Source organism: Stegostoma tigrinum, chromosome 19, assembly GCF_030684315.1.
Source record: "Stegostoma tigrinum isolate sSteTig4 chromosome 19, sSteTig4.hap1, whole genome shotgun sequence".
Classification (NCBI taxonomy): domain Eukaryota; kingdom Metazoa; phylum Chordata; class Chondrichthyes; order Orectolobiformes; family Stegostomatidae; genus Stegostoma; species Stegostoma tigrinum.
Genome location: NC_081372.1, coordinates 27451814 through 27474824, shown reverse-complemented (window position 1 = coordinate 27474824; position 23011 = coordinate 27451814). Strand labels below are relative to the sequence as shown.

The following is a 23011-nucleotide window of genomic DNA, read 5'->3' as shown; positions in this document are numbered from 1 at the left end:
CAAAATGTCACAACGAGCTTTCTCTCCTCTTAATGCACTTGGACCATGAGGGCAATCAATTTAACTGGGACAATGTGGCCATCTTAGCTCAAGACAACCACAGACACACAGGAATTCCTACAACCCTGGTTTCAACCCATTATGCAATCAGCAAACATGTGGAATTAGAGCCCATACGCAAACACATGCAGAACAGAACCGGAAATGACAACACAACTTAACAGATCAGATCATATAAATACCAAGTGGAGTAGAACAACATTGCTTCATCGGAGGCTGTACTGATGATGTTACTAGTACAGTGATGAAATGTCTGAACAATAACCAGCCAAACTGGCAAGCAAGTCAACAACTTCATCCATAACTTGAGCTACAAATCTTTGCCAGAACCTGCGTAAACTGAATCAAGGGATATAAGGAATAGAAAGGGTTTGCAATAAATAAAATCTTTCACAACCTGATGACATTTGAAAAAAGGTGTTTACAGCCAATGTGGCATTTTTGAACCATGGCCACTGTTACATTGTGGGGAAATACAGCAGCCAATTCACACACAATAACATTCCTCAAACAGCAATGAGATACATGTCCAGATAAAGTGTTGGTAGTTGAGGGATAAATATTACTTAGGATATTAATGGAACTCTCTAACCATATTTTTGAATAGTGCTATGGAATCTTTTACATCAGCTCAAGGAGAAAAATAGGGCTGTGGTTTTGTATTTAATTCAAAAGACAGTATCTCTAACAACATATACCAATTCCTCAATACTGCATGAAAAAGGGTCAGTCTGAAACGTGGTCAAACCATGTAGTGGGGTTTATAGCCTTCTGACTGAAAGGCAATATCAATAACATTAGGTTAAACATAATTTATCAGTTAAGAGCTGATTTGTGTTCAACAACAGCCCTGATTAAAATAAAACTTCTAATTCTTTTTGACTTCAAGATTTCAGACAAATTAACTATTATAAACACCTAATACGTAGACCTGAGAGATCACTCTGAATGTCTGGAAAGACATCAATAACATTCAAAAACACTTGTTATTTGTGAAACCGTTCCTCATGAAATTTTTGAACATGTATTCAGATACTATTATGTAATCATTAAAACTGTTGTTTAAAATATATGTTTAGCAGAGTTCAGCTTCAATAATGTTTGTATTAATGAATTACACTACTAATCAAACTTTAAAAGTATTTTTAATTGAAACAACTCCGATCTTAAAGGCCTAATCCAATCCATATAAACTAGTTACATAAAGACAGCACCTTATACCAATATGCAAGCATTAGAAAACTTTTTGGATGTCATTGATGGTGTGACAGCAACATCTAGTGGCAGATGCTCTAATGCAAACAGGACTTAATCCTAATGTATTTATAGATTAGTGAAATGGTATACTGCATTTAGAGCAAGTGTTCTCAACACATTGTACACTTTTAGAATCTCCTGTGGCAATTGAAACTGTTTTACTACTTTCAACAAAGCTTATAATGACAATTGCCATTTGACATGGTGATTCTGATACATATCTTTGCATTATTAAAAGGACATAAATTTTATTTAAATGGGAAACAAAACATTACAATAATAACACTGCCTTACCTCAGCAGTCATTCTTGCAATTTGTTCTGCTGAAATATTTCCACAGAGAACATTCTTCCTTAAATTGGGGTTTTTGGTATCTTTCAGGTTAGCTATCCTGCTTCTGACTCTGTTTTTGTATTTCATATCTGTATTGCCCATCTCTTGGAATACAAGTATCATTGAAATTAAGGAGTCATAGCCAAGATACAGAATAATTACACTTCAAACAAATTCCATCATAAAATGTGTCAAATTTCAAAGAATATTGGTCAAAGACAGAATTAATTACAGAAGCCGCTGAATGTCAGTTTATTTTGAACTTTGGTGTAGGAGACAACCAAAAGCAACTATACTTCCTGCTTTGGCTCATTTGCAGTTATAATTTTTACAATTTCCTTTAACTTGTCTTAGGTGACCTGTTAATGCGACCAGAGGTTGGAAATAAAAGCTGGAAATCAGTCTTTAAAGAAAGAGCTTTACATATACATTGGCTGCAGCTCCTCATTTAACATATTAATTAATGTTACGTTACCATCTCTACCCACACAAAGCTTCGACATAAAAAAAACTGTTTTATGTAAACCAGTTTTTGTTTTTCAGCTTTGCATAGCGAAAGACCTGATCTTTAATTCTTGTATTTGCGCAGGAAAAATTAAAATCGACATGTTTTACAGGGACTCAAAGGTCTACGTCTTTGTTGGACAAGGACATGTGTTGTAAATTTATTGCTGAGAAAAAGAAAACCACTTTCTGAATATTTATTTCAAAGCCCATTTCTGTTAAGCATGGAATTTTGTATGCTTGTGCTAAAGACAAGCAGTGTTAGCATAGGGAATGCATAAATGTTCAATGTTGAACGCACAATTAGTATACAGCACATTCACACCAGATACGGGACGGCAATACACAGTAAAGACCCCTGTTGTCCTTCCAGCAAAGCATACTAATCGTCATTTCAAAAAAAAAAATGCACTTTAGCACTCCACTTCCTACACCAAATAACTTTTCTACTCCACTGACAATCTCATCAAATATATTTTAGCTCATATGAATTATACGCAGTTCTGAACAGTGATGGTAATTACGGAAATGACAGGACAAAATGTTATACTCCAACAGTCAAACATTCACCAAATGAATGTTTTCTACAGGACAGCTTATGAACATCATCTGGAGAGGATATTCACATGAAAAAGGATATTTTCTTCAATTTGAGCTGCCATATGGTCACAGTCAGTTCCAATTGCAACATAATCATCTGCAATTGAGATGCAATTAGTCAGAAGCTGAATGTTCTGTATTTGTCCTGTTCAGCAGTAAATACATCGAATCAAATAGTATAAGCAAGAGAAATTGATCGTTTTAAATGGTCTTTCATTTAGATCAGAATTTTGCATGCTGAAACAGAAAAAAATATTCTATTCATTTCAATGCACCATTTGCTCAACAATCTAAAATGGAGCAAAATTATACTGCTGCTCCTTAATACAGAACGTTTCACTAAAATAACACACTTGTGTTTCTGAAGTACAGCCCTTCGTGCTGTTGTTGCGAACCATATTGGCTAATGGCAAGATTTATTCTAAATATTCAAATCAGCCCAAATTCCAGTCTTTCTGCAATATGTAGCATGGAGTATCTTCTGCAGCCAATAAAATGAATTCATGGCCTTGTACAGAAAAAAAGTATGCTTTGCAAAGATACTAGTCCCAAAATTTCACATTTGCAGTAACTACAGTATTTGCATTTCTTTCTCATGGTAGATTATTCAACATTAGACTCCATTTAAGTTTTTGTTGGCCAAAACACATTTTTGTTTTGTAAATCATTGTTTAGTTCTGACATAAAATACTGAAAGTTAACAGAATCTCAATTTAAATAATTTTGCTAGTAGTGTGCAGAGTTTCTAAATACATTTTGTCCTCTCTACAATTCGAATGATAAAAATGCTGTTTTGCGATTCCAGACTCTTATTGGGACCTCTGCAAAATACAACAAAGTAACTAATGCTGTATTGACAGCAAAGATCTCAACACAATGTAAAGGAAAAGAACAAACTTGACTTCAAAATCTTCAAAAGAGCAGAACACGGTGTTTATAATACTAGATTACAGCAGTTAACAACTATATTGTAAAATATAAAAAGAATAAACGAGAGCTGCTTTAAAGCTAATATCTTTGGATTCATGCAAGAGGTATCTTCACAACTCAAACATATATTGTACCAAGAATAGTTCTGTAACCAAAATTTCATTGGGCTCCTGCAGAATATTAGCTACTCTGTAAAAGTACTTACTTATGATCAAATCATAGAATACAGAAGTCGTCCACTGAGTCTGTACTACCAATATTTACTCTAAATCTACACTACCCCCACTTGCCAGCACTTGGCCCACAGCCTTGAATATTATAATATTTCAAGTGCTCATCCAAGTATCTTTTAAAGATCGGGGTTTCCTGCCTCAACTACACTTCCAGGAAGTGCTTTCCCACCACCCTCTTGGCAAAAACATTTCTCCTCAAAACCCCTCTAAGTCTCTTGCCTTGCATTTTAAAATTACAGCCTTGTCATTGATGATTCAACTAAGGGAAACAGCTGCTTTCTGTTCAAGTTGTCCACGTCCTTCATAATCCTATACAAATCAAGAGCTCCCTTTTCAGCATTTTCTGCTTTGAAAGAAACAAACCAAGCTTATCCAGTCTCTTTTCATAACTAAATTGCTCATCCCAGTCCCAGTGAATCTCCTCTGCATTCCCGCGAGCATTATCGCATCCTTTCTATAATGTAGTGACCAGAACTGCACAGTGCTCCAGCTGCGGCCTAACTAAAAATCTTGTACAGCTCCCACTTAAACTTACTGCTCTTATAATCTATGACATGACTGATAAAAAGCAACTATGCAATATGCCACCTTAACCACCCAATTAGTTTGCCCTTCTACTTTGAGATCTGTGGACAAGCACCCAGAGATCCCACTTTCCAATGACCTTCCCAGTGTCCTAACTAATGGTTTAGATACCCTGAACAATTCTTACGAAAATGAAGGGTGATGAAAATTAAGAAAATATGAAAACATTTCTGGTACAATCATCTAAAAATAAATTTACAAGTTGTTTACCATTATATAGCATATTTAATATGTAAAAATTTCCAAAATGCTTTGCGATAGCTAAAATTTAAGAATTAAATTACAAGAAAACATCAGTTCAGGTGGCCAAACGATTAGGTCAGAGTTAGGGGAGTGTCAAGTGTCATAATTAGAAAAATTGGGAAGAAGGGAGGCTTTAGAGAGAACACTCCACAGCTTATGGCCAAACTCAAATGAAGGGACAGACTACAATACTGGCTCAAAAGAATTGAGGCATGTATAGGAGTCAATGTGGTTCGAGGAGATTATACAGATAAAGGACAGCAAGCCAAATGAATCTGAACATAAAGAAAATTTAAGGAATTGGGATACTAGGAGCAAATCTGGGTCTGTAAAGCCGATGAAAGCAAATGTTACAGACGTGTAGCAAGCAACATATCTGGTTTAATGCAAGACATTAATACCCTGGAAAAGATATTGGTGGGATGTAAAATTCTGCCTGACAACAAATCAGGTGCCTTGGTCACCATGGGGACAGGTTGGGATCCTTTGCTCAAAGTGCAAGAATTCTCACACCTGACAAAAGGCAAAACGGGAGGCAATGGCCTGGAGGCATAATCCCTGGATTGTTAATCCAAAGACCCAGGTGATGTTCTGGGGACCCAGGTGTGAATGCCACCATGGCAGATGGTGGAATGTGAATTCAATAAACAGAATTAAGAGTCTAATGATGACCATGAATCTATTACCAGTTGTCAGAAAAACTCATCTGGTTCACCACTATCCTTTAGTGAAGGAAACTGCCATCCTTATCTGGCCTTGCCTGTATGTGACTCCAGACTCACAGCAACATGGTTGACTCTTAACCACCTTTAGGGCAATAAATGCTGGCCTAGGCTGTAATATCCTCATCTGTGAGTGAATAAAGAAAAGCAGCCAGGCAGGTTTTCAGTGTCCAATATTTGAGAGAGACAGAGTTTGAGTCTTTTTTTGATGATCAACAGGACTTTAAGTCGTTAAAAAAAAATTGCGAGAACTTTCTTGGGCAAACGTATGACCAGCCTGTATTCAGGATGCACTGTAAAACCTATTTATGAAAGAAAAAACTGCTGGAAGTTTGGAACATGACAGCAAATGTAAAAGTTTAGAAGAGTAATCTTGCATTTAAAGAGCAGGGTGTAATTCATGTTTGACTGGCTGAGACCTTAGTCACAGTGTGGACATTTAAAAAGAAAAATCAGATATTGATGGAAATACACAGCAGATCTTGCAGCGTCTGTGGAGAGAAAACAGAATTAATGTTTCAGATCCAGTGACCTTTCTTCAGAATCAATTGTAGTCAGGATAATGTTGGTATATATGCCAGGGAAGGGGTAGGGGTATGGGGCTGTCGGCAGCATAGAATCCCTACATTGCAGAGAGAGGCCATTTGGCCCACTGATTCTACCTCATCAATATTCACGAAACTGGCAGCAACTTCTGGTGCCAGCTTGTGTGCAGTTAAACATAACAAACAGCAATCTTTAGAAACCACTGAACTGGGGAACTTCCCTTTTCATATTGTATTACCCCTGTTTAAATACTACTATAAAACATGCACCTTGTTACTGAGGTGTAGCTGAACTTTCATGCAGTAAATCACAACTTCTCAGAAGCAAGCTCTCTGGGCCAGGGACAGAGCTTTGCAAACAAAAATATATATAATATCTAATCAGTGGAAATGTCAAATTTCTCCAGATGATGAAGCCAGATTTGATATAATAAAGAAAACTTCAAGTTTAATGACTTACAGCTACTGGTGTACAGGTCCCAAACTCTGTCATTCTCTGCGAAGTGTTTTAATAAGGGAAGTCTAATCAGCATATTTTGCCTCTTGGTTTACTGTCCACGAATGAGAGGAGGTAGTGGATGCTTGTGGCTGTGCTGCCACTCAAATAGGCCATTTTGTCCTGGATAATGTTAAGCTTCTTGAGTGTTGGAACGGCACTCACGCAGGCAAGTGGAGGCTTTCAATCACACTACCAATTCAAGTCTTGTAGACGATGGACGGGCTGTGGAGAATCAGGTGGCGAATGACTTGCTGCAGTATTCCTAGCCTTTAACCTGCTCTTGAAGCCACTATATTTATATGGCAAGTCCAGTTAAGTTTCTGGTCAATGGTAACCCCCAGAATGTTGATAGTGAGGGATTCAATGATGGTAAGACCATTTAATGTAAAAGGGCGATGGTTAGACAGTCTCCTATAAGAAATGGCTATTCCTTGGCATTTGTGGGGCAAATGTTACCTGTCATTTGTCATCCCAACCTGGATAATTGTCCAGATCTTGTTGTATTTGAAGATGGACTCCTTCAGTATTTGGGGAGTTGTGAATGGTGCTGAACATTACATTATCTTTGGTGAACATTCCCACAACAATACCAGATTTTTGCCCACTTAATCAATTTGTCTGGCCTTACACACTAACCATAGACTTCTCCTAGGTACTGTCCATTGTTTAATGTTTTACTTCTTAACATTTTCACCTGCTGATCAATAGGTATATGGAGTCAGGAACTCTACTACAGCATTGCTCCTCAACCCTCTGGCCCATTTGTCTCTCTGTCCATACACTATTCAAACTCCTGGCTCCTCTGCTAGAGTCCACGCAGTTAGTTATTCCAATCTATCTCCCACCATTAACTTCTCTATTGTTGAAACAGCAGCACATCCTGCTTGATAATTAAGCAAAATGAAAACAAATTTCGTAAATTAATGAGAAAAAGACTGCACCGCTTTCATAAAGAAAAAAAAATTCCATTGCAAATCATGCTTTCTAATGGTCACAAAAATGATTACCCTGCAAATCAGACTAGAACAACAGATCTAGGATGAAGGATTACAATTATGTAGATGTACTGAAGAAACTAAGATTTTTGAAGAGAGGAGTACAAGAAGTTTTTTTGGATTTATTAGGTGAAATAAAATCAAGTATAACTTTTTCCACTGGATGACAGGTCAGTTAGTAGAACACCAATCTTAAAAGATATTTTTCAAATGAACCAGAGATGCAAATGAGGGGGTAAAAACAAAAAGCTTTTTAAAAAAAACAGAACTGGCGAGTATATCCAATGCGTTTTCCTGATTGGCGGGGTTGCAAACAAAAATCAATTGATGCTTTTGAAAGGGATTTGAATACATAATCACAAGGATTATGAATTTACAAGGGAATGAGATTAATTGGACTGCTTCTACGGGTCTTGCTTTGGTGCTGTGCCATTCTATTTCACGAAAACTGGAATATCCTACATTCAGCTATAGTATTTAGTAGTTTTAAAATAAAGTGGAATAACAAACTTTGTAAATAAACAAAAGAAACTGTTGCCAGAAGATTAAGAGTGGAGCATTTAGGCAGTACTGACCATAATGTTATAAGATGATACACTTGCAAGAACATACATTCAATGAAAACCATATAATTTAGAAAAAAAAGCTGATTTTGAAGGACAGAAGATAGAATTTAACAAAATAAATTTGCCAAACGAAATATTACGGCATGGTGGGAAACATTTTGCAAGTGATCACAGTGCCAGAAAGAAAGAACAAACTAAACACCTGGGAAGTCAATAGATGAATAAAGATGAGAACAAACAGTGTTAGGAAAAGGCACATGAATAGAAAGGAAAGAAATGCATGATAAAGAATGCAAAGAAATTTGGAGACCAAGGAAATTAATTAGCGGGGAAAAAGGGAGTATGAAATTAAATTAACAAGGATCATTAAACAAAACACTAAAATATTTTGGAGGCATTTCAATTACAATGGGATCAGAACCATCAAGGGATCGACATGCTAATATGAATAACAATACAGAGACAGCTGATTGTAAATAATTATTTCGCTTCAGTATTTACCAGAGCGATAGAATAGGTAGACAATATTAAAAGAGGAAATATGTGATGAGATTAGAGTATTTCAAAATGTTAAAAAGCAGATATATTGAACTAACTAAACAAATTTTAAAGACAGCAACTCCCTTATTGGGAATTGACTGCATCCACATTTGGAAGAATCTAATAGTAATAGCTATGCTATTACTGTTATTTTCCCTAAAATGCAACAAAAAAAAAGGTAGGAGGTCGGGGACTGGCAGATAGCTAATATAATTCTTACAAATAATAAAGGGGGACAGAACATGCCCAGGGAATTATAGGCCAGAGAGCTCATCACTGATACTCGGACACATAATAGAATCTCACTAAAAAGGAGAGAATACAAGAATATTTAGAAATGAGAACTATAATATTGAATAGTCAACATAGTTTGCAAAAAGGATTGATTTACTGATTTGTTTTTGAGGCAGCAACAGGTAGAGTTGACAACAGCAGCAAAGTTCGTGCAATTTGTTTCAATATAGCTATTCACTGGGTTGCAAACAGTTTCCATTCTGGAGTGTGTTTGCAACCCGGAACATAATGCAGGACAACATAAAACAGCTGTTCATAAGTATGAAGAAATGGTCTAATGTAGGATTGTTAAAACTAATAATAACAACAAAACACTCCTGTGAGGCTCGCGTTTGTTAAGTACAACCATTTGGGGGGTAAACTTGGGAACCCATTTATTCCAACAGCTTTCAATAAAGTCCCCCATAATAGACTACTTGATTAACATTACAGAATGTGAAGCAGGGGAAAAGTGACAGAATAAATTGCTTCTTGGCTTCAAGACATAAAGTAAGAGAGTGGAATGAAAGTGTAGCTATTTGTTTACAGCAGCAGAAATTGGAAAACAGGATCTGTTCTGGGACCATTATCTTCACAATTTACATTAACAATTGGGACTGTGGATTCAAAAACAGGGATAGTCAATACTGAGGAGGACTGTAACACGAAGAAGACATAAGCAAACAAACTTCAACACATATAGGACATACCACTCTTTGGTGAGAAGAACAGGGAGGTCACTAATTCCATGAAAGGACCAAATCTAGGTGAGGTGAAGAATAAAAAAAAATCTGAGAATACAAATGTACTCAATTGCTAAAACTTCAGCCATAATTTATAAACGCTAATTTTTTTTTTAAAAAAGGCAAAATACTGTCTCTGAATTCTATCCCTCTAAGAAAAGTAGGGAAGTTATGTTAAATCACACTGCCTGCAATTCTAATGGCTACATTGAAAAAAAGGATACAGTTACTGAGGATGTTGCAGGTATGATAAAAAGGCTAACACCAGAAACACATAGGTTTAACACATCAGAAAGATGTTGACAGGTTGTGATTCTTTAGTCTTGGAAAACATGCTCACGGGTAACCAAATAGGAATTCAATATTATGGAAGTCTGGGGAAATGGGCAGGAAGACAAGGAAGCGGGTGGGAAGCAGGTCAAGACAGACGGGGGAGGGGGAGAATGAAAGTGAGAGCGACACACCATGACTAGGTCATCAGAATGTCATCAATAAAAAAAAGAGAATTCAAAAAGAAATGAATTATTCCGAAGAATGATAACAGTATGGAATTCTATATCACAGGGAATGGATGATGCAAACATTATAGATGCATTCAAGCAGAAGCTGGACCAAGCATTTGAGGGGAATAGGTTAAATTGGTGAAAAGGGCAACAGAAACTACATTCACTCTAATTTCTCCAGTCACTGTGTGGAGGAACCAGAAGAAGTGAAGAAGGTTGGCATGACAATTGGACCCTCAGAACAGCTGTATGGCTCAGAGGGAACATTGGAGAGGTGGTTCATGAAGCCAGCAGGGACTGGTTGGGTCAAAAGCCCTGTTTTGGAGCTGTATATGGTGATGATGCTGTCACTTTCAGAGGCTATTTTGCCCTTTTCTTTTGAAGAGGTTATGAAGCAGAAGTAATGAGCAGTCTCTAAGAAAGTAACACTATTTGAGAGGCCTTGGGTTTTTTTTTTAACGTTGGAACAATGGAAGCAGCGTGGGTCGACCAACCCATTCGGACCAGGCTTCCGAGTTTTTAGGTTTGGTTTTGAACAGAAGTCAGTGGGATCTCACAAGAGTTGGAAGCTTCAGGGAACATCTTCTGGCTGCTATTCTCTCTGCATTTTCTCGATGTTTCCTCCCTACTCAACTGGAGAGATGCATGTGAGAATCTGTGTCTGAGTTTGCCTTTTTGCTTTTATGGGATGTTACTATATTGGAACAGTTAATTAGTGATAGTTACTGTACTATTAAGTTAAGCTTTTCAATAGTTATTTTAAATTCCTCCTTCTTTTGTTTGTATCGTAATGATAGCGTTTAAATAAATTGTTTTGCTTAATGTCGAGTAGCTTGACCAGTTGCATTGCATCTGGAACATGGCACTTCATGCCTACCTTTAAAATAAGAATAAGTTAGGGTCAAGGCTACCTTCTTAAAATATATTGAAGGGGTCTGGTCTGGTCCGTAACAATATCCTAAGTAAGCATTTTCTCAACTATAAAAGTTTCCTGTAAAAATCAATTAAGATTCCAAACATTTTAGGCATTGACTCGGATTCACTTCATTACAGCAAAGTCATGGCATTTCACATGGTGAAGCTGCACATGGAGATCTCCCAGTTTGAATCCTATGACAGCAGGGCTACCTCTTCCCTGTTTGAGGCATTTACTGCTTCCCACATTGTGGATTTCTCTTCCTACATAGTTGCTGGACCAATCTCTTGACCTAGGGATGGGGCACAAAAATCAGTCTGCAAGATCGAGTTAAGATGCACTGTAATTCAGTTAAAAAAAGGTGACTGCAAAGACAAATGCAAAGACAAAAGTGAAATCTTGTCCACTGGTTTTATTGTTTGGATTGTTTGATAAATTTAGGTTCTTTGATTTGTTTGTCTCCATGGGGGATAGCATAGTCTTTGAAATGGAGGCTAAATTATCCCAGAATGTCAGACACAATTGTCATCCAACCAGTAGTCATGCTTCACTTAAGACAACGTGTGCGCAACGCCATATCAAATTAGATAAACAAAACGCTGCATCTACAAGCAATCATGTGAAACACAGCCATTATAAACCCCAATGACTACAAGTGTCGCGGGTTTTGTCTAACAAAAACTTGTCAGGCTTTAATTATATTCCCCCAGCAGTGAGGAGCTGCAATGACACCATTAGGTGGTGTCAATGCATGTAACACGCAGTTTACATTAGAAATGGGGGTTGGTTTAGCTCAGTTGGCTGGAGGGTTGGTTTGATGGCATGGGTTCAAGTCTCATCACTGGCTGAGGATACCATGAAGGGCTCTCCTTTTCAGCCTCTCCCCTTGCATGAGGTATGGTGGCGCACAGGTCAAATCACCACCAGTCATCATCTCTCCCTAATTAGCGTGCAGCCCTGAGCTCTGATAAGACTGTAACGACGCAACACAAGATTATAAATGTGAACACAAGAATCTGTATCAGATAAGGACAGAAAAATATAACATTAAAATTAGTAACTGTATTATAATCAGTGACCCCAGTTCCATTATAGCCTAGCCTCACCTAACCTTAAGAGGTTTGGAATTCCAGTAGGTCATCTCACAGCATATCAACTAGTCCCATCAATAAATATACTTTAGGTTTGTACAATTGAGCTGAATAATGTGCATTTAATCAAAGGTCCTCTTGTATGCAAAGTACGGAAAGCCAGAAAGGAGTACTTGGAGAGTTTTGGTGTACGAGAGAAGGTTCAAGCAATGGTAATGACCAATTGGGAATGCTTCTTTGTAATATTTCTTTATTAATATAGCTACTAATATCTGTTATTTATTTTTGGAGAATAATTGCATTTATTGAATAAAAAGAGAATTTCTCAACATGCACAGATTACAAAACCAGGCAGTGGAGATACCGGAATGCAAAATAACTGGATAAATTCTAGCACAAAGCGTTCAGACAAAAACAAAAGCTATTTCCTTCATACTAAGTGAATCATCTGTGTTGTCCTATAACAACTGCAAAATCAATGGGAGAATTGTGATCAAACTCTTTCACACCTATGAACCAAGAAAATCCATTACTGGAGGTTTCAGAGCAGTACAACAATACTCCCTTACTACTCCAAATAGCATATCATTGGCAAGACAGTATAATGAAGAAGAGGTTGAGGAAACTGAATGAGTGAAAATAGGTAATAAAAATAAATAATCTTCTGCATCAAGTCAGGCATAAGTCATTGTCTCATAAAAGGAAGACATTTGGCCCATTCGATTAATGCGCACTCACCCAAGTGGTCAGTTTCATTCTCCTGCTTGATTGCCATAACTCTACAGATCTATTTCCCTCAAGTGCATAAACTGTTTCCTTTTCAAATCGTTACCTTGACATTTTCCACACTTGCAAGAAGAGTGTTCTAGGTCATTCCCACTTAACGCACATAAAAGTCTTCCTCACATCCCAACTGCATCTCTTTCCCCATATCTTAAATGTGTGTTTCTTATGTCACTTTCTATTGAGATGGAAGGCAAGCAGCTGATACAGCAGGACAATGTCATTGATTTAGTGGCAAAAACAAGTGTAGAACTAGCAAGCACCGTATGGGAAACTTAAGGGTTGAAGAGAAAAAGCAACTTCCATTTATACGTTCTCAAACTTCCAAAATAGCTTCAAATTTAATTACTAAAATCTAGTCAATCACTTGTCGAAGAAATGCAACTGTGAACAGGCTCACATAATCGGAAAACAGTAGGATATCCAATTAGCCAGTTTGCGGGAGGAATGTTGAGAAGTAATATACATGCACCTCTTTTTGGAAAAAGAACTTGCAATAATATCTCATATTCCACATTCTCAGTGAGTTGAATGTAATTCATAAATTATCCATTAACTGCAAGCTTGTTATATTGCACAATCATCAAACTGCACTTGGCAAAACCTCACAGATAGAAATAAGTAACCAATTTTGTTTTTTTATAAAAAAAGAAAGTGGTTTGCATTTCTAGGACTCCCCTGCTTCTCTTTGAATAATATACAGTTTTAACATCAACCTGAAAAACAATGAACAGCACCTTGGTTTCACTTCATTCAAAAACTGCCTCCAGTGCAGCAGTCCCTCTGTACTATACTGATTATTTCAGTTTATGGCAACCTCACTGTGACAAAAGGTGCTGCTACTAATATTTAGCCTGAAGGAAACAGCTGGAGAGGAAAGAAGTTTGCATAGTATTAATGAATAGTTAAGTTCAGCGGACAACAATCTCAATTTCAAAAAAAAACTGTCTAAACTTTTTTTTTTCCTGGACTCCATTATGAATGTAGATCCCGGTTTTCCAAAGTGTGGTCTTAGCAGAATTGATAATAGTGTAAGGCCAAAACAAAAGCTTTTCATAGAAAAGATGATTAGAAGACAAAGTGGACAGGCTTTCATCGCGTAGCATCCTTTTCTGTGCCTTCTATCCAAGATTGTGAAGAGCCACCTCAACAATATGAATACTTGAGGGCAAAGGCAATGACAATGCAAAAGAGAAATCAAGGCCCTTTACAGGCAGCTTCAGCAACGGGAGGAGGTTTGGCATCTTCAATTAAAGTAAGAGAATGAGAAATTAATGTTCATTACTCACTGTCTGTTTGGAGAGCGGCCGACAACAATTCTCTGCACTTATTGCGGACAGTATCACTCGTAACAGGAATTGGAGGGAATGTGGTCATCTTTGGAGTAGTAGGTGTCCTTGGTTCTGGTCTCTTACTAGAGCTACAAGACATTGAGTTTTCATTAATTGGATCAGTTATCCAGAGAAAGCACTCATCTTAAAGAGCAAAGGTGTCACCAGTACAGACCTGATTTATTGAATACCTCTGAAAAGATGCTACACAGAAGACTGGCTGACGGGCAGAAGGCAGACATTAGGGATAATGGAGTCTTTTTCAGGATGGCAGCTGCTGAGCAGTGGATTTCCACAAGGCTCCGTGTTGGGGGCCACAATTATTCCAAAGAATGCTGGGCAAAAGAACTGAGGGCACTGTGTCATCTGCAAACTTAGCAACAGAGATAGGTGGAGAGGCAGATAGTGCTGATAAAGCAGGGAGACTGCACAGGAGCTGGACAGGTTAGGAGACTGTATTCCACCTGCCGCTTCCTTGCTCAAAGTGTTAGGTGATGCACTTTAGCAGGAGGAAGAACTGCAAACTATGTTCTAAATAGGGAAGAACTTCAGAAATCTGAAGCACTAAGAGTCCTAGCTCATGATTCTCCTAAGGTTAACATGCAGGATCTGTTGGCAGTGAGGAAGGCAAATGCAGAGTTAGCAGTCATTTCAAAAGTAGGGATGTACTGCTGAGGCTCCATAAGGCTCTGGTCAGACTGCCTTTTGAACATTCTGAACAGTTCTGGGCCCCCTAAGGGAGGATCCAATGGCATTGGAGGGGGTCCAGAAAGGTTTGTAAGTATTATCCTGGGACTAAAGGGCTTGTCATATGAGGAGTGGTAAAGGACTCTAGACCTATACTTGGCATTTAGAAGGATGAGGTGGGGGGTGAGGGCGGGTGGTATCTGATTGAAATTATAGAATACCAACAGGCCTGGACATTCTCACTAGTTGGGGAGATTAGAACAAGAGGGCACAGCCTCAGAGCGAAGGGACAAGCCTTTAGAATTGAGACAAGGAGGACTTTCTTCAGCCAGAGGATGGTTAATCCACAGAACGCATTACAGCAGAGGGCTGAGAAGACTAAATCATTGAGGGTACTCAATACCAAGATAGATAGGTTCTTGATTAGTAAAGGGATCAAGAGTGATGAGGACAGGCAAGAGAATAGGGCCGAGAACAGATCAGCCATGATTGAATGACAAAACAGGCTTAAATGAGCCAAAGTGACCCAACTCTGCTCCTATGTCTTATGATACTATTTACGCGCCATGTAAATATCGAAATCAAAAAAAAGTAAGGTTCATTACATTTGGTATAAGCTTGAAAACAGGTTATTCAGCTAACTGCAGGTTCAAAGTCAGTTAATCTCTTACAATAGTATACATGTGATACTAAGGAAATGAAATTAAGCCATTTAGGCATTATTAATTTTCAGTAACTACTAAGGTCTGATTCTTCTAACCAGAGAGAAAAGGTGATTTGTTCATTGTTCCATACAGAAAAATCATGCCATTCATAGGCATGAACTACCAAAAATAATAGATCAGTTGGTAAGAGAGAAATGTTAAATCAGCATGTGAAAAGTTCCTTTTTTATCCCCCATATTAGTTCATGGTGGAACAAACATATTTGGTCCCACTGCTCAATAATCAGAGGCAACGTTCGAATATCCATTATATCCTTGCATCTCTAAGGTCCTCAAGACTCTCAGTTCTATACAATTAACTTATTTTGAATGAGAAAACCCGATGTTTGCATTTTTGAAATAAAAAAATCAATGTACAAATGATAGGCAAGATCCATTATATCTTTATCACCATCAAGGCCTGCATCATCACCATCACCACCATTTTCAATGGCAGCTCCTCTACTTCTGTCAAGTTTATTACTACATTAAAACATTCTACGCAAGTATCAATAATATTTAACAGAAGTGTCACACAACTGGATAAAGAAACGAAGCCACATTTAACAAAATGTTCAGTCACAAGATATATTTCAGGAACATTTAAAAAGACGATTAAAGCATTAGGGCAAAGCTTAGGGAGTCACTTCAGAGGCTATGGTCTTGGCAGCTGAAGGCAAAAGGGCAATGTTGGAAATAATCAAAATCTGGGACATTCAAGACGCCAGAATTGGCTGAGTGCAGATATCTCGAGAGGGTTGTGGACTAGAGGAGAATACAGAGTTCAGAATTGTGAGTGCATGGCAAAATACATAAACAAGAATGAAGAATTTTAAATTGAGGCACTGCTTAATTGGGAGCAATTATAGGTCAAACAGCACAGTATTGATGGGTATCAGGGCCTGATGCAAGTTAGGGCACGAACAGTGAAACTCTGGATCATAAAGTTTTCAGAGGCTAATCAAGTCAGAGAAATTACCTGCAGGGAGTCTGAAGAGAGGCAACAAGTTGCTCTACTTAAAATGGAAATGTATTACAGAAGGTCATGAACTTAAAATGTTTAAAAAAAGACCTTTGCTCTGTTGAGTCTGAAATGTTCTTTGAGGAAGATGAACAGTCCTTTCTTTTGTCTTCAGTGTCTTTGTCTCCTGCAGGACCATCTGCAAACCATTAATTTAGACAAACATTAACCACAGTATTTTGAAATTAGCACACCATCCACTTTATATATAAATCACTGATCTTGAGACAATCAAGAGCACAATTAGAGCAGAAGAGAAAGCTAGTTATAAATAAAACAAAACAGAAAATGTCTGTAGACAGTCTAAAAAGGAAAAGTATAACTAAAATGGTCAGTGGCCCTTCAGTGAGTGAATCTGGAGAATTAATAATGGAAAATAAGGAATCCGAAAAGAATTGAAGAAATATTTTGACTGTCGTCATTGGACAGTAAACATAATACACTAGAAATAACAGTAAATCAAGAAGTAAACGGAAAGGATGACATTAAAACAATTAATACATTAACAGTATTCAGAAAATTACAAAACTGAAAGCTGATGAATCCCTACATCCCGAATGACTTCACCTTTGTGTCAAATAGAAGCAGCTGCTGAGATAAACCCAGCACGCGTACTAAATTTCAAAAATTTCCTAGATTTTGGAAAGGACCCATTGTGTGGAAAAAGCTAATGTTCTATGTTCTATGTAATTCCTCTATTTAAGAAAAGAGGGACAAAAATCTGAAAACTACAGACCAAATAGCGATAACAATAGTGATAGGGAAAGTTCTAAAATCTACTCATGAAGGAGGGTGCATTAAGCTGAGCACTTGAAAAATCTCAAAAGTACGAGGACAAAATAAATACTTCCTTTTCACAAAGAAGTAATGTTTCACTAAACTAAATTAGTTCTTTGAGCAAGTAACAAACAAAGAGGAACATGTAGATATATGTAGATTTTCAAAAACGTACGACAAGGTGCCACATCAAATGTTACTACGCAAAATAAGACTTCATGTTAGAAGGGCTAACATAGTGGCTTGGACAGAGGAATAACTGGCTAACAGGAAGCAGAGAGTATACATAAATGGGTCATTTCATGTTCGCAAGATGCAACGAGTAGACTGCACAGGGATCAATGCTGTGATCAATTATTTATAATCTAACTGGGATGAAGGGACTTTATGGTTCCATTTGCCTTCCTAATCACTTGCTGTAACATGAAGCCACTCAAACACTGGTCTTCTGCCCCAAATGTTTTAGACACTGCTAAATTGCATTGCTGTCATAAGCCATTTCTTTCCAAATGAGCCGACTGTCTCCGAAAGAAAGCTGTACATAGTCTAAGAGAATCGATTTGTCTCTGTCACTGTGTCATCAGACATCTTGTTGCTCAAGAACAGCTTATTATTTTCTTTCCCCATATTACAGATACACTGAATAACATACCTCCAAAACAAAAGTCAAAAGCTTCACTTAAATGAATGTAAACAAAATTCCAGACAACATTTCACCACTCTCTGAACTTGAAAAAATGGAACTTGAAAGATGTCTTTCTTCACACAATACAGAAATACAAATCAAACTTTAAATTTTACATGGTTCTTCCATATCAGATTGCAAGTTTCCAAATAATATTGCATCATGGACATTTATTACATGCCTTGCATAAACAATATTTGTGAGATTTCCTCCCATCATCATACTTATTCTATTTATCGAGACGTCATTTCACCATTGATAATATGCACATGAAATAAACAAGCATATCCCATCACAGCAATGTTCCACACAAATCCATTTTCATTGTGACCTTCACTTTGGTTCAAGATTAGGCATCCATTGAGGTTGTCTGTTCCAATGTGAAGTTTTCAAATTGTACGGTTACAGCATTAAATGCTTAATGAAATATAGTTTCAAATTTGTGCAAAAAATCTTTTGGGAGCTACAGAGAGAGAGAGAGAGAGAGAGAGAGTGCAAGAGAGCTAGAGAGAAGATTATGATCCATATAAGTAACAGTATCTTCAGGATTGTTAGAAATGTGGACTTAAAGCAAATACTGAACTCAGTCTTGTTCTCCACGGTTGCATATTCCTGTTGACATACATTCAGTTTACATGAAAAACAATATTGAAGTTGCTGGCATCAGTTAAAATAGCTCAGCTTGAATGGGTGCTGCCAAAACTGCTGGGTTGCCGGTTCAAATTTCAACATTATCAAAAGGCACTCTGACACTGTATTAACAAAACAAATTTCTTGTCTTTCCTTTAACAAATGTGTCAAAGAGCCACTACAGTGCAGAAATTCAGAACAAGCTTCCAATCTTACCAATACATTTAAAAAATTATTGTTTTGTTTCAGGCCTGAAAGAATCCAAGCTAACTTTCTCTAGTTTCTACTTGGCCTCATCCCACAGTGTGACCTAACATTTGACTTCTGTTTAGGCAAATTCACTTTGCCAAATTTATGACAAATTTGGCTCTTGGTAACCAAACAATTTGTTCCAGCGTTATGAATATTCTTCTTAGGTTTAGCTGAACTCAACCAGATTGACATATACCACACAACTGAATAAATCTTTTAATAGATCATTTGTTTTTCATTCCAAATTATAAAAATTTACTCGATAAAGTTACAAAAAGCAGATTTTTCTTTGGCTCTTAATCAATGGGGCCTGCAAATTCCCTTCTAACAAGTCACTTTTTGTAAGGAACAACATGTCCAATCCTTTCACAATCCTCTAGTCATGGAATTCCAGACAAATCTACGTTTGCTACAGTGTTGAGTCTAGGATATTCCATACACAATCTTAGTGATCCATCTGGTATCAGCACTATCAATGCAGGAAAGCTCTAACTACTGTGGTTGGTTTAATAAAGCTCTTATGCATGATGAACTTGAATTTTTACTTTACTTGGCCAACATCTTTGTAGAGGATTTCGTTTTGTGAGTAACGCATCCCCCACATTAGAACACAGAACATAGAACAGTACAGCACAGAACAGGCCCTTCAGCCCACGATGTTGTGCCGACCACTGATCCTCATGTATGCAACCTCAAATTTCTGTGACCATATGCATGTCCAGCAGTTTCTTAAATGACCCCAATGACCTTGCTTCCACAACTGCTGCTGGCAACGCATTCCATGCTTTCACAACTCTCTGTGTAAAGAACCCGCCTCTGACATCCCCTCTATACTTTCCACCAACCAGCTTAAAACTATGGCCCCTCGTGCCGGCCATTTCTGCCCTGGGAAATAGTCTCTGGCTATCAACTCTATCTGTGCCTCTCATTATCTTGTATATCTCAATTAGGTCCCCTCTCCTCCTCCTTTTCTCCAATGAAAAGCGACCGAGCTCAGTCAACCTCTCTTCATAAGGTAAGCCCTCCAGTCCAGGCAGCATCCTGGTAAACCTCCTCTGAACCCTCTCCAAAGCATCCACATCTTTCCTATAATAGGGCGACCAGAACTGGACGCAGTATTCCAAGTGCGGTCTAACCAAGGTTTTATAGAGCTGCAACAAGATCTCACGACTCTTAAACTCAATCCCCCTGTTAATGAAAGCCAAAACACCATATGCTTTCTTAACAACCCTGTCCACTTGGGTGGCCATTTTAAGGGATCTATGTATCTGCACACCAAGATCCCTCTGTTCCTCCACACTGCCAAGAATCCTATCCTTAATCCTGTACTCGGCTTTCAAATTCGACCTTCCAAAATGCATCACCTCGCATTTATCCAGGTTGAACTCCATCTGCCACCTCTCAGCCCATCTCTGCATCCTGTCAATGTCCCGCTGCAACCTACAACAGCCCTCTATACTGTCAATGACACCTCCAACCTTTGTGTCATCTGCAAACTTGCTGGCCCATCCTTCAATCCCCTCATCCAAGTCATTAATAAAAATTACAAACAGTAGAGGCCCAAGGACAGAGCCCTGTGGAACACCACTCACCACTGACTTCCAGGCAGAATATTTTCCTTCTACTACCACTCGCTGTCTTCTGTTGGCCAGCCAATTCTGTATCCAAGCAGCTAAGTTCCCCTGTATCCCATTCCTCCTGACCTTCTGAATGAGCCTACCATGGGGAATCTTATCAAATGCCTTACTGAAGTCCATATACACCACATCCACAGCTTGACCCTCATCAACTTTTCTAGACACATCCTCAAAAAACTCGATAAGGTTTGTGAGGCATGACCTACCCCTCACAAAGCCGTGTTGACTGTATTTGATCAAGCCATGCTCTTCCAGATGGTCATAAATCCTATACCTCAGAATCCTTTCTAACACCTTGCAGACGACAGACGTGAGACTTACTGGTCTGTGATTGCCGGGGATTTCCCTATTTCCTTTCTTGAAGAGAGGAATTACATTTGCCTCTCTCCAGTCCTCAGGTACGACTCCAGTGGAGAGCGAGGATGCAAAGATCTTCGCAAGTGGCGAAGCAATTGCATTTCTTGCTTCCCAAAGCAGCCGAGGACAAATCTGGTCCGGGCCTGGCGACTTGTCAATCTTAATGTTTGACAAAACTTTCAGCACATCAGCTTCCTCTATCTCTATCCATTCCAGCATGCACACCTGCTCTTCAAAGGTTTCATTCACTACAAAGTTCATTTCTTTCGTAAAGACAGAAGCAAAAAACTCATTTAGGGCTTCCCCTACCTCCTCAGACTCCACACACAAGTTCCCTATGCTATCCCTGATCGGCCCTACTCTTTCTTTGACCATTCTCTTATTCCTCACATAAGCTCCCGCATTTCCCGCAACACATCCCTCACACCCCGCCCCCGCCACAACCGCCCTAAGAGGATCCCCCTCGTTCTCACACACCACCCTACCAACCTCCGGATACACGCATCATCCTCCGACACTTCCGCCATCTACAATCCGACCCCACCACCCAAGACATTTTTCCATCCCCACCCCTGTCTGCTTTCCAGAGAGACCACTCTCTCCGTGACTCCCTTGTTCGCTCCACACTGCCCTCCAACCCCACAACACCCGGCACCTTCCCCTGCAACCGCAGGAAATGCTACACTTGCCCCCACACCTCCTCCCTCACCCCTATCCCAGGGCCCAAGATGACATTCCACATTAAGCAGAGGTTCACCTGCACATCTGTCAATGTGGTATACTGCATCCACTGTACCCGGTGTGGCTTCCTCTACATTGGGGAAACCAAGTGGAGGCTTGGAGACCGCTTTGCAGAACACCTCCGCTCAGTTCGCAACAAACAACTGCACCTCCCAGTCGCAAACCATTTCCACTCCCCCTCCCATTCTCTAGATGACATGTCCATCATGGGCCTCCTGCACTGCCACAATGATGCCACCCGAAGGTTGCAGGAACAGCAACTCATATTCCGCCTGGGAACCCTGCAGCCTAATGGTATCAATGTGGACTTCACCAGTTTCAAAATCTCCCCTTCCCCTACTGCATCCCTCAACCAGCCCAGTTCATCCCCTCCCCCCACTGCACCACACAACCAGCCTAGCTCTTCCCCTGCACCCACTGCATCCTAAAACCAGTCCAACCTGTCTCTGCCTCCCTAACCTGTTCTTCCTCTCACCCATCCCTTCCTCCCACCCCAAGCCGCACCCCCACCTACCTACTAACCTCATCCCACCTCCTTGACCTGTCCGTCTTCCCTGGACTGACCTATCCCCTCCCTACCTCCCCACCTATACTCTCTCCACCTATCTTCTTTACTCTCCATCTTCGGTCCGCCTCCCCTTCTCTCCCCATTTATTCCAGTTCCCTCTCCCCATCCCCCTCTCTGATGAAGGGTCTAGGCCCGAAACGTCAGCTTTTGTGCTCCTGAGATGCTGCTTGGCCTGCTGTGTTCATCCAGCCTCACATTTCATTATCTTGGAATTCTCCAGCATCTGCAGTTCCCATTATCTCCGAGTGTAAAATGCCTTTGTGTTTTGCCTGATTCCTTCTGCCAAGCCTTTCTCGTGTCCCCTCCTGGCTCTCCTCAGACCATTTTTGAGCTCCTTCCTTGCCTGTGTGTAATCCTCTCTAGCTGAACTTGACCCTAGCTTCCTCCACCTTATGTAAGCTACCTTCTTCCTTTTCACAAGAAGCTCCACCGCTCTCGTCATCCAAGGTTCCTTTATCTTACCCCTTCTTGCCTGTCTCAGAGGGACATATTTACTCATCACTCGCAACAACTGTTCCTTAAACAGTCTCCACATGTCTATAGTTCCCTTACCATGGAACAATTGCTCCCAGTCCATGCTTCCTAACTCATGTCTAATCACATCATAGTTTCCTCTTCCCCAATTAAATATCCTCCCATTTTGCCTAATCTTCTCCTTCTCCATAGCTATGTAGAATGTGAGGCAGTTATGGTCACTATCA

At 39.2% G+C, this 23011-nt stretch overlaps 1 protein-coding gene across 2 annotated transcripts in view; it reads right to left on the bottom strand.

The window, feature by feature from the left end:
* Nucleotides 1-23011, bottom strand: part of LOC125461534 (transcription elongation factor A protein 1-like) — a 131169-nt gene that overhangs the window by 94399 nt on the left and 13759 nt on the right. For both annotated transcript variants that reach the window (XM_048550444.2, XM_059652791.1), the window contains exons 5-8: nt 16715-16802; nt 14211-14341; nt 2795-2851; nt 1612-1766 (exon numbers count right to left, since the gene is read on the bottom strand). In XM_048550444.2, coding sequence (XP_048406401.1) covers nt 1612-1766; nt 2795-2851; nt 14211-14341; nt 16715-16802 — 431 coding nt within the window. The remainder of the gene's footprint in view (nt 1-1611; nt 1767-2794; nt 2852-14210; nt 14342-16714; nt 16803-23011) is intronic.